General features: G+C 36.7%; 1 protein-coding gene across 2 annotated transcripts in view; it reads left to right on the plus strand.

Moving 5' to 3' along the window:
• LRCH2 (leucine rich repeats and calponin homology domain containing 2) overlaps nucleotides 1–12,176 on the plus strand; it is a 131,733-nt gene that overhangs the window by 47,177 nt on the left and 72,380 nt on the right. For both annotated transcript variants that reach the window (XM_033201490.1, XM_033201491.1), the window contains exons 3-5: nucleotides 2,919–3,045; nucleotides 8,595–8,700; nucleotides 8,783–8,919. In XM_033201490.1, the coding sequence (XP_033057381.1) occupies nucleotides 2,919–3,045; nucleotides 8,595–8,700; nucleotides 8,783–8,919 (370 nt within the window). The remainder of the gene's footprint in view (nucleotides 1–2,918; nucleotides 3,046–8,594; nucleotides 8,701–8,782; nucleotides 8,920–12,176) is intronic.

Consider the following 12,176-nt stretch of genomic DNA (forward strand, 5'->3'; position numbering starts at 1 on the left):
ATGTGAAACAAACAGTGCTTGAGTTATTTTTTCTCACTTTTGTGACTTCTTGCTTCTACTTCAAGGATGGTTAGAGTGGGATGAGAATATTGAAAGATTTGGAAGTGGATGACAGTTCATGTTTATACTTAGTAAGTACTTACCGTGTGCTAGGCCGTGTTCCAAACGCTTTACCCATATTACCTTATCTAGTTTTCATAACAGCATTTTGAGATAGGTACTGTTGTTATCCCTGCATTACAGATGAGGAAACTGGGTTAAGCTCTTTGTCCAAATTCATATATATATTCAGCAAGTGGTAGAGCCAAGATTAAAATCAAAGCAGTCTGGCTGTAGAGCTCTCATTCATACATAGCTTTTACCCTGTATATATAAAAGAGTGAACACTTACTAAGTATAAGAAAAAACTTTCCCTGCCAAATCAGTAACATTGAATGAAAATTGATATATTGTGACTTAATTTTAGAAATTTTTTCTTTTTTTATTCAGTTGGAAGGGATAATCTCCTCATTAACCAAGTTACTTGTCTAAATTCCCATATGGAGAAGTAGTAAATATAATTAATATACATAAATGATAATGTTCCCTTCTCACTGTGATATATCAGTTCTTTTATATGACTCTCCTAGTGGTGTTACCTGACAATACAAGCTATTTTAACTGAAACCACTTTACAACTTAAAATGTGTGAGAGAGGTTTCCGTCCATAGATATCAGTCATTTGGGTTGTCCTTTCTCTAGAAAGTAGGTATAAATCTCCTTGGCCTGGCTTAGGAGAGGTTTGAGGAAAATGAGGTGTTTTTAAGTTTTGTCTTTGTTTCTGTTTCATTTTGTTCTTTTGTGGAATTAGTGATTTGCCAAAAACTGAATTATATTTCTCTATTAACACATATGGTAATCTTAGTTTTACTATAATGTTCTCTGATTCTATCCTGTCATGATCTGTAGAAGTCAACTTTGATTTTTTTTTTATAGTCACAAAAATCTTTGAGCAAACTATATTGAAATAACATTTGTTCTAGTGATTGAATTCCTCTTTAAAGCATGTAGTTAAAAAGGGACAATTAATAATTTGTTTGCCAGTATGAAGAAACCAGATCCTGGTGAAAGATAATTGTGTTAACTCAGTGAATATGCCTTTTTTTTTTTTTTTTTTTTTTAGACGGAGTCTTGCTCTGTCTCCCAGGGTGGAGTGGCACCACCTTGGCTCACTGCAACCTCCGCCTCCCAGGTTCAAATGATTCACCTGCCTCAGCCTCTCAAGTAGCTGGAACTACAGGTGTCTGCCACCAGGCCCAGCTAATTTTTAGTAGAGACAGTGTTTCACCATGTTGGCCAGGCTGGTCTCAAACTCCTGACCTCAAATGATTTGCCCGCCTCGGCCTCCCAGAAGTGCTGGGATTACAGGCATGAGCCATTGTGCTTGGCCTGAATACGCTTTTTAAGGGAAGAAAATAATTTTTAAGCTATTTTTGGCCTGAAGATGTATTAGAATGAGTTCGCCATTATTTCTTCCATGTATTTATTTATTTTGGTGAAAATATCTTAATAAACTTGTTAAATAATTTTCAACTCTTCTTTCTTCCTATATACTACCCCCCCTTTTTCAGTAGAATCCTATAGAAAGATCCTTGTGTGCCCTGGTGTGAAGGGCCTCAGGCAGACCATTTCTCCAAGGAGCCTGCTTGATCCTGAAAGTATGAAGGATTATGACAGGACCCTAGCATATTTGACGTTCCTGCAGTCTGGCCAGTATTGCTAGTTGAGGGGCATTGCCATTTTTTTGTTTGTTTGTTTGTGCTGTGTTATTAAAGCCAGTTTAGTATTTCTGGATGTCCTTTGCCACAGAAAAGATGGGGAGGAGGGTCTTGAAGTCCCCACTTGAGTAACACTGGACTTTTGTTGCTGTGTATGTTACATGAAATGCTAGGTATAGGTCTATAAATGTCACTTTGAAAAATAGGAAAAATAATAGCTTATTGCTTACCAATGCTTGTTAATATGTAAATGGAATGGAAACATATACATTTTGGTAGTGGTTCATTTGGGTCAGTCAGTCTGTTTTAGCATATAAATTTGACCATAGTACTTTGAGGGCAAAGACCCCAGAGCCAGATTGCCTGGGTTTGAATCCTGCCTCTCCCACTTTCAGCTGTGTGACTTTGAGCAGTTTACTTACACTCTTGTGACTATTTCTTCATCTGCAAAATGGGGATCACTGTGAGAGTTAATTCACATGAGCTGCTCTGAACATGGCCTGGCAATAGTAGGCACTCAGTAAATGTTAGTTATTATATTTAAATGTATCTACAGAGATAAGAATGTTTTATCAACTTTGAGCTGAGATAGAGGGCTAATAGGCTATTAAACCTTAAAAGGGAATGGGTTAGGGTTACTACATGTTTGTGAAGATATAGTCCTATTCATTCTTTTATAAACTTGAACATAGTGCATGCACATTTATTCCTGGAGACTTTCCCTAGCATAGAAGTATTGAATATGCCAGAATTATATCAAGGAGCAAAGTTCTGACATTATTGAGCTCAGAAGAATCATTCTGCGTTTTTGAGAACTGACGGTGTGTAGAGTAGTATCATAGGTCTGCCTGCATAGGCTTTGCTATGCTATGGATCTCTGCAGTACTTGGGCAAATCACTTAAGCAGTTTTAACTTTCATTTTCTGATTTGTATAATGGAGATAATAACTACTTAATCTTGTGTCGTTAACATAAAGATTAAATGAGACAGTGCATATAAGAAAGTTACCACTGTGCCTGATACAAAGTGAGCACTCAGTAAGTGATTATTAAGTTATTACTTAGTGATAGAATATTATTTACTTAAAAAGTGATTTCTTCGTTTTTAATATGTCACGTTACATATATACTCTCATAAAGAAACTTTCTCATTCTTTTCAGCCGAAATCTTTTATCAACATTGCCAAAATACCTATTTGATCTTCCCCTTAAAGTTTTGGTCGTCAGTAATAATAAACTAGTATCCATTCCGGAAGAAATTGGGAAGTTAAAAGATTTAATGGAGTTGGTGAGTGAAATAGTTGTATTAATTGAATGCAATATGCATAATATATCTACATTTTGGAAGATTACTCATTTTTAATGGAATTTCATTGTAAGTTTTTTAAAAAGTACTAACTTGGTAGATGTCTAAATTCGGTAAGACTTAGTAAAATCTTGAGATACTATATGTCTGAGTTTTTCCAGTCACAAAATAGCATGATTCTTCCTTAGTCCTAGTGGAGTCAGAAGGCTTGCTTACAAACTTTTAGAAATACTTTTCAAATGAATAAGCATTTGTTTACTCATTTTGTGTACAGTAAAGGTGTTAGAGAAAAGCTAAGGGAATTTTTAAAATAAAGCTTTTATAGGACTATGATGTATCCTTAGAGTAAGGAGATAAAAGAAGAAAGTATCTGCAAATGGTAGAATTAGCAACGTAACTCTTCCTCACTGTTTGCTTATGTGATGTTATAACACTTTTTAAACTGAAATAAATAATAAAAGGCCGTTATATGCAATTGATTGTAGAAATATAGAATAATTTAAATTAATTACCTTGGACATAACATTTTAGGTATTAAAGGACATTGAATTCTGAAACATGTTCAGATCCTCTTAGATGTCTTAGATATTGTTTGAAAGAGGTATGTAGGATGTATTTTCCTAATCATCTATAGCATTATTATAATAGCTTTCAGTTACTTTTCATATCTTTTGGTTACCTCCACTTTATGCAGTGTACCATGCTGCATGTTTTTCTTTTATTTTGAATGATGCTTTCCTAATAAATAGGTATTTTAAAAGTTTTTTTTTTTTTTGTTTTTTTGTTTTTTTTTTTTTTGAAACAGAGTCTCACTCTGTTGCCCAGACTGGTGTGCAGTGACACGATCTTGGTTCACTGCAACCTCCGCCTCACGGGTTCAGGTGATTCTCATGCTTAGCCACCCAAGTAGTTGGGATTACAGCCATGCGCCACCACACACAACTAATTTTTGCATTTTTCGTAGAGATAGGGTTTCACTGCATTGCCCAAGCTGGTCTTGAACTCCTGGCCTCAAGTGATCCACTTGCCTCGGCCTCCCAAAGTGCTGGCATTACAGGTGTGAGCCACCATACATGGACTAAAGTCCTGAAGTATTCTTATGTATGACTTTATTATGTCCGGGGTGTCAAAAGTTTTCTTGAGGAACTTACCTACAATTTCATAATGAGAAATGAATAAATTAACAGAATGTAGTGAGCAGAAATTTCAGGAATACCTTTTATTCATTAAGGAATACCTGCATGTCCAATTATAATACAAGGAAACTTCCTTGAATTTCACCTTATGCTTTAGAACCATATAATTTTGAAGTTAAAAAAGATCTTAGAAGTGATCAGATACAACCACTTTCTAATGTAGGAACCCCTGATACATCTACTGTATATTTTCAATGGTGACAACTCTGTATATGTGTGTGTGTGTGTGTGCATGTGTGGCTGTCCTAATTCTTCTTTGCAAAACTCTATTTGTTATTAATCTTTCTTATTTTGAACCAAAATACATGCTTCTATATTTCTTCCATTGGTCCTGGGTCCATTATCTATATGTGAAGAAATATAGATAATGACAACTCCTTTTTTTTTTTTTTTTTTTTTTTTTTTGAGACAGAGTCTCACTCTGTCTCCCAGGCTGGAGTGCAGTGGTGCGATCTCGGCTCACTACAACCTCCGCCCTCTGAGTTCAAGCAATTCTCCTGCCTCAGCCTCCTGAGTAGCTGGGATTACAGGCACCTGCCACCACGCCTGGCTAACTTTTTGTATTTTTAGTAGAGATAGGGCTTCACCATCTTGGCCAGGCTGATCTTGAACTCCTGACCTCATGATCCACCCGCCTCGGCCTCCCAAAGTGCTGGGATTACAGGCGTGAGCCACCGTGCCCGGCCTAACAAACTCTTAAGAAGTGTTTTTGTATACCTTAAACATCCTTATTACCTTATTCCTTTGTATGACTTTTTACTTTTAGGTAATTCAATTTAGAAAATGTTCCTTTTAGTTAAAGTCTCCTTAATGTTATACTAAAAAATGAACAGAGATTCCAGATATGATCTAACAAGTTCATAATAAAAGGGACCATTATTTTCTTTGACTTGAACACTATTAATGTTTTTCCAGATTTTATAAAGGTTATAATTTAAGATTTTATGTCTCTTCATTTTTTTAAATTTAATTTTTGGCCCTAAGTTTTTAATTACATGATGTAATTTTTAGATAAATGAAATGTAAAACATAATTAGGAGTTTTAGATTAATTCTACTACAGTTGTCCCTCTATGGGGGATTGGTTCCAGGATTCACCCCATACCACAATCCATGAATGCTAAAGTCTCTTATACACAATGATAGTATTTACATATAACCTAAATATATTTTCCGTATACTTTAAATCATCTCTAGATTACTTATAATGCCTAATACAGTGTAAATGCTGTGTGAATAGTTGTTATGTTATATTATTTAAGGAGTAATGACAAGACAAAAAAGTCCATGTATGTTCAGTACAGGCACAACCATGCTTTTTTTTTTCCTGAATATTTTTGATTTGTATTTGGTTGAATTCATGGATGAGGAACCCATAGATACAGAGGACCAACTGTTTTCTAATTTATGTAGAAAATTATAAAATGTTAAACACTATTATTTTACTAGGTACTATAAAATTATTATGCTTTAAACTCTTGAAATCAGTAACAGTAGATGGGTAGATAGCATTAGGAGGACTAATTGGCAGTTGTACATATTGAATTGGTGGGTATTCCCTGTCATTGGAATACTTTCCCATGATACTCTTCCACATGATGTGATAATCAACTGCAATGAAATTCTATCATTAGAAACCTAGGAAATACTCCCTGGCTTCCAATCCTCTGCAGAGTATTTTGTAGAGCACCCACTGGAGTGGGTTCATTTCCTATGCCTGGGTTTATTTCTCCTGGGAAATGACAGCTATCTTTCAAATTTCTGTGGATTTTCCATATGGAAATCATAAGTATCAAATACCTTTAGAAAGAAGCAATAATGTTTAAATAACATTTTCACAAACTTCTATTATCCATCATTTGAATAATAGTCTATTCTGAACATAGCAGCTAAAGTGATCCTGTCAAAATATAAGTCAGATCACGTCAATCTCCTGTTCAAAAGTTTCTGGTTCCTGCCCACATCTCTCAAAATAAAAGCTAAAGTTATATCCTTCCCTCTATTCTACTCTCTCCCTTATCCATTTCCCTCTAGTTACACTGGATTCCTTGCTATTCTTTGTATTTGTCAGGTGTGCTCTGAGCGCCTTTACTTTTATTGTTCCTTCTGTCTGGAATATTCCTGTCTTATATATTAGTATGGTTCACTCTTTTAGCTCTGACAGTACTGCTCAATATCACCTTCTCTGTGAGATGAGGTAGTATCCCTCCCCACTATTGTGAGCATAGCCATTTTCCTACCCTGTTACTTTTTTTTTTTTTTAAAATAGCACTTATCACCTTCTAGCATATTATATAATTTACTCCCCTTGCTAGCATGTAAACTCCATGAGGAGCTATGAGAGCAGGAAATTTTGTTTTGTCCCTTGATATGTCCCCAGTCCCTGGAACAGTACCTAGCAAATGTTAATAGTATTTAATAAATATTTCTTGTTGAATGAAGATGTCTTAGATAGTGTTTGAAAGAGGTATGTAGGATATATTTTCCTAATCATCTATAGCATTATTATATTATTCCCTACATGGTTTTAATATTATTTTGAAAACTGAATGTGTGTACTATTCTCCGCCCTCCAGGCTATTATCGTTTTCACTAAAAGTTGGAAATTGGGGGCAGTTGCATTAGAATATGAATTTCATTTGAAGTGTGTCTGGTCTGAGACCATGCTGTATATTTCTCTTTTCTTTTTGTTGATGTTATTATAAGAAAGAGAGGAGAGAGCATAGTTAACTTAAACTGTTCTTTTTTCTGTTTTTTTTATTATGATAATAAATAAAAACCTCAATTTGTTATTACGGAAACTTGATATTGTTTGCCTTTAAATAGGGGCTTGGATTTTAACCACAGAGATGTCCTGAGAGATACCTTAGATAACCTGAGAGATTTCCAACTCAGATCTCTTAGAATGTCTTTTTTTTTTTTCTTTTTTTATTTTATTTATTTTTTATTTTTATTATACTTTAAGTTCTAGGGTACATGTGCATGACGTTTATATCATGTATAACTCCCCAATGCAATCCCTCCCTCCTCCCCCCTCCCCATGATAGGCCCCAGTGTGTGATGTTCCCCTTCCCGAGTCCAAGTGATCTCATTGTTCAGTTCCCACCTATGAGTGAGAACATGCGGTGTTTGGTTTTCTGTTCTTGTGATAGTTTGCTAAGAATGATGGTTTCCAGCTGCATCCATGTCCCTACAAAGGACGCAAACTCATCCTTTTTGATGGCTGCATAGTATGCCATGGTGTATATGTGCCACATTTTCTTTTTTTTTTTTTTTTTTTTGAGACGGAGTCTCGCTCTGTCGCCCAGGCTGGAGTGCAGTGGCCGGATCTCAGCTCACTGCAAGCTCCGCCTCTCGGGTTTACGCCATTCTCCTGCCTCAGCCTCCCGAGTAGCTGGGACTACAGGCGCCCGCCACCTCGCCCGGCTAGTTTTTTTTGTATTTTTTAGTAGAGACGGGGTTTCACCGGGTTAGCCAGGATGGTCTCGATCTCCTGACCTCGTGATCCGCCTGTCTCGGCCTCCCAAAGTGCTGGGATTACAGGCTTGAGCCACCGCGCCCGGCCATATGTGCCACATTTTCTTAATCCAGTCTGTCACAGATGGACATTTGGGTTGATTCCAAGTCTTTGCTATTGTGAATAGTGCCGCAATAAACATACGTGTGCATGTGTCTTTGTAGTAGAGTAATTTATAATCCTTTGGGTATATACCCAGTAGTGGGATGGCTGGGTCATATGGTACATCTAGTTCTAGATCCTTGAGGAATCGCCATACTGTTTTTGAACTATGATATGAGTCACAAGTGTTGGGGCTTGTAACTTCTCATTTTGTGTCCCTTTGGAGAAATAGATTTAGTTAAATCCATCCTGATCATAGTCTGTTTCTCCAGTGCACATTTATAAACCCTTGACTTTCTTAGTTTCTGCCCAGCCAAGTATCTCAAGACAGCTACTGTAATTGACAGATTACACAATGTGTGAGAGTTGTAAGTCTTTTACTTTACCTCCACATGAAGAGTGCTGGATCATTCTTACTTCTGGTTTTGGCTAGTATGAGTTGGCCTTTAGTTGAGATTTTTGAGAGGTTGACTTATGTAGTCCTAAGATATAATCTTACATTTTTGTATGGAAAGTTTCTATTTACTGTGCTAGATTGACTTCATGATGTCATATAAATAGAAATCTGCCAGATAATCCATCTTTAGAGCAATGACATTAGAGGGTAACTTTTGCTAGCTGTTAACCGTGCTTTAATTTAAAAATTAGAATATATATATATGTATGTATGTATTTCTCAGTTAGCTTGTTATAATTCTGTTTTATTGTTTTCCTTAGGATATTAGCTGCAATGAGATTCAAGTCCTTCCCCAACAAATGGGAAAATTACATTCACTTAGAGAGCTAAATATAAGAAGAAATAATCTTCATGTTTTGCCAGATGGTAAGATGTTCACTATTTTTACTCACATGAATAAGAGAGTAACTATGTAAAATTTAATTAATTATTTTTCATTTCTGACCAGAATTAGGAGATCTTCCCTTAGTGAAGCTGGATTTCTCTTGTAATAAAGTGACCGAAATTCCAGTTTGCTACAGAAAGCTGCATCATTTACAAGTAATAATTTTGGATAACAATCCATTGCAAGTACCACCAGCACAGGTTTGTAATAAAAATACTTTACATGTTTCTTCTCATTTTTATTCATAATTTTATCTGTTTGTGACTGGTAAATCAAAAAGCACCTAAATCAAGAGCCAATTTGTTGTTCAAGCACTGTTGTCTAAAGTTTTTCTGAGCATTGCCTTTTGCACTTTGGTAGGAGTTTTAGCTTAGGCTCTAGGATAGCATTTAGAAAACCCAGATAATAACTTTCTGCTTGTGAACTGATAATTCTGGTTGTTAGTTATTTACAAAAGAGACTCTGAAGTCTTTCTACTTTATTTCCTACTCAGGTATGTATCTACTTGGGATTTGTTGTGGGATTGATTGGAGCACGTTCTTGGCACTGAGAGATGGAATTATAACAGAAAGAACAAAATACAAGTGGAAAATATTAATTATGACTTTTAGTTTAATGAGGATTAAATCCATGTGGAATCCTTTTAAATGATAGTTAAGGAATAAATGATGATATAATCCACTATGGACAAAGTATGAAAGAGAAGAAAGAAGACAGTGGGGAAGAGATGCCAACAGAATTTCTGAAAATGGAAAATAGAATAGTAGAAACTAGTACGTTTACTTAGACTGCACAAGATTATTTGGCTGAGGAGCAAGTAGCAGTGAAATGGTACTTTATGCTGTATGTCCTGGCAGAGGGTTTGCAGATATCCAGAAGAAAGGTAGTCTTTTTCTTCCTACAAAAGTACATTCCACTCATTCCAAAGGGGTTACCTTTTCTAATTCAAATAAAGACTGGCTAGAGTCCTGGTGGTAGCTGCCTTAGCAGAATGAAGAAAGCTGAAACTTGTGCCTGCTCTAGGAGAAGGCAATCAGATTCAAGTTGATTTACAGCCTCAAACCTGGGAATGGCTTGAGTATTGGAGGAAACATGTAACTCTGAATATAGGGATTAAGTACTGAAAACATGATGGTTTGTGGAATTTCTAAGACAGTGCTGTCCGGTAGAACTTTCTGAATGATGGAAATGTTTTATAATTGACAACGGTCCAATACTGTAACCACTTGTTTATGTGGCTGTGGAATGCTTGGAATATAGCTAGTGCAACTAAGGAACCAAATTTTAAATTTTATTTTAATTTGATTTATTTAAATTTAAATTTAAATTGCTGCATGTGACTGGTAGCTCCCATATTAAACACCACAGTTCTAATATTTACACCCTCAGATTCTTTCCCTCAGCCCCACAGCCACAGACTATGCCTTACTTGCATCAACAGAAGCCCAGAATTTATTCTAAGGAGTAGGTAGATCCTTAGATTTTCTTCGTTAGCTTAGTGGCCAGGTGATGACTCACTTCTTGCCTCAGCAGAAGACTGGTGTTTACTCCTTAAAGAAGCACCATCCCATTTGTACTTGCTGTGGTGATGAGCATGTTCTATATCTGCACTGTCCAATATGGTAACCATAGTGGCCACTGAGTACTTGAAAGTGTATAGTGTGACAAAAGAACTGAATTTTTATTTCATTTAGATTTGATTAATTTACATTTAAATAAACATGTAGAACAGGAAACCAAACACCACATGTTCTCACTCATAAGTGGGAGTTGAACAATGAGAACACATGGACACAGGGAGGGGAACGTCACAAACTGGGGCCTGTTGGGGTGTGGGGGGCAAGGGGAGGGGGAGAGCATTAGGACATATACCTAATACATGCGGGGTTTAAAACCTAGATGATAGGTTGATAGGTGCAGCAAATCACCATGGCACATGAATATCTGTGTAACAAACCTGCATGTTTTGCACATGTATCCCAGAACTTAAAGTTAAATAAATAAATAGACACATGTGGCTAGTGGTACCCTATTGGACAGTGAAGCTATAAAGGGATTGAACCAGAGTCAGGGGCTCTAGGTACAGCTTATATAGCAAGAGCGAGACCCCATATTGAAATCAGTGAATGCTTGCATACTGAATGTTGAGGCGCTCCAGTTTGGCTCTCAGAATGCTTGCAGCCTGTCTTACATATTTCAGGCAGAATTGGTGGATTTCTTCCTCAGTAAACTGCAGCAGGAGAAGAGACCTATCTATATACTGAACTTTTGGAGTCACCTGATGAAATGGCTAGCCTGTGTCTGATTACCAGATAGATGGAAACACCATCAGGAAACTTCCCCATGTACACAGAGCTTCCAGTTTGTTTTTATTATCCCTTTTGGAAATTAACAGACAGGTTGGATGGTAGCTCATGCCTATAATCCCAGTACTTTGGGACTTTGGTAGGCTGAGGTGGGAGGATTGTTTGGACCCAGTAGGTTGAGGCTACTGTGAGCCCTGATCACATTACTGTACTACAGCCTAGACAGCAGAGTGAGACCCTGTCTTTAAAAAAAAAAAAAAAAAAGGCCAGGTGCGGTGGCTCACACTTGTAATCTCAGCACTTTGGGAGGCCGAGGTGGGTAGATCACCTGAGCTCAGGAGTTTGAGACCACCCTGGGCAATATGGTGAAACCCCGTCTCTCCTAAAATACAAAAAATTAGCTGGGCATGGTGGCACGTGCCTGTAGTCCCAGCTGCTGGGGAGGCTGAGGCATGAGAATTGCTTGAGCCTCAGAGGTGGAGGTTGCGGTGAGCTGAGATTGTGCTACTGGACTTCAGCTTGGGCTACAGAGTGAGACTCTGTCTCAAAAAAAAAAAAAAAAAGTAGAAAGAAAATGAACAGACAGCCAAGGATCATGAGATATTGCAAGAATAATCTCTAACATGAAACACAGAGACCAAAACACCAAAGGCTTACATTGAAACAAAAGGGAGCACATTTATTTATTTTTTTGTGTGGATATCCAGAAATATTTGTAAGCCATATATCTGATAAGGAGTTAATAGCCAAAATATATAAGGAATTCATATAACTCAATAGCAAAAAAAAAAAAAAAATTGAAAAATAGGCAAAGGACTTGAATAGACATTTTTTCAAAGAAGACATACAAATGGCCAACTGCTCTATGAAAAGATGTTCAGCATTCCTAATCATTGGGGAAATGTAAATCAAAACCACAATGAGGTATCACTTCACACTTGTTAGGATGCCTGTTATCAAAAAGAAAAGATAACCAATGCTGGCAAGGATATGGAGAAAAGGGAACCGTGGTACACTATTGATGGGAATGTAAAGCGGTACAGCCATTATGGAAAACAGTATAGTGCTTCCTCAAAAAATGAAAAATAGAACTACCATACAATATTGCAGTCCTACCTCTGGGTATACATCTGTAAGAGATAGAAAAATTA

Source organism: Trachypithecus francoisi, unplaced genomic scaffold (assembly GCF_009764315.1).
Source record: "Trachypithecus francoisi isolate TF-2019V2 unplaced genomic scaffold, Tfra_2.0 Lachesis_group6, whole genome shotgun sequence".
Taxonomy (NCBI): domain Eukaryota; kingdom Metazoa; phylum Chordata; class Mammalia; order Primates; family Cercopithecidae; genus Trachypithecus; species Trachypithecus francoisi.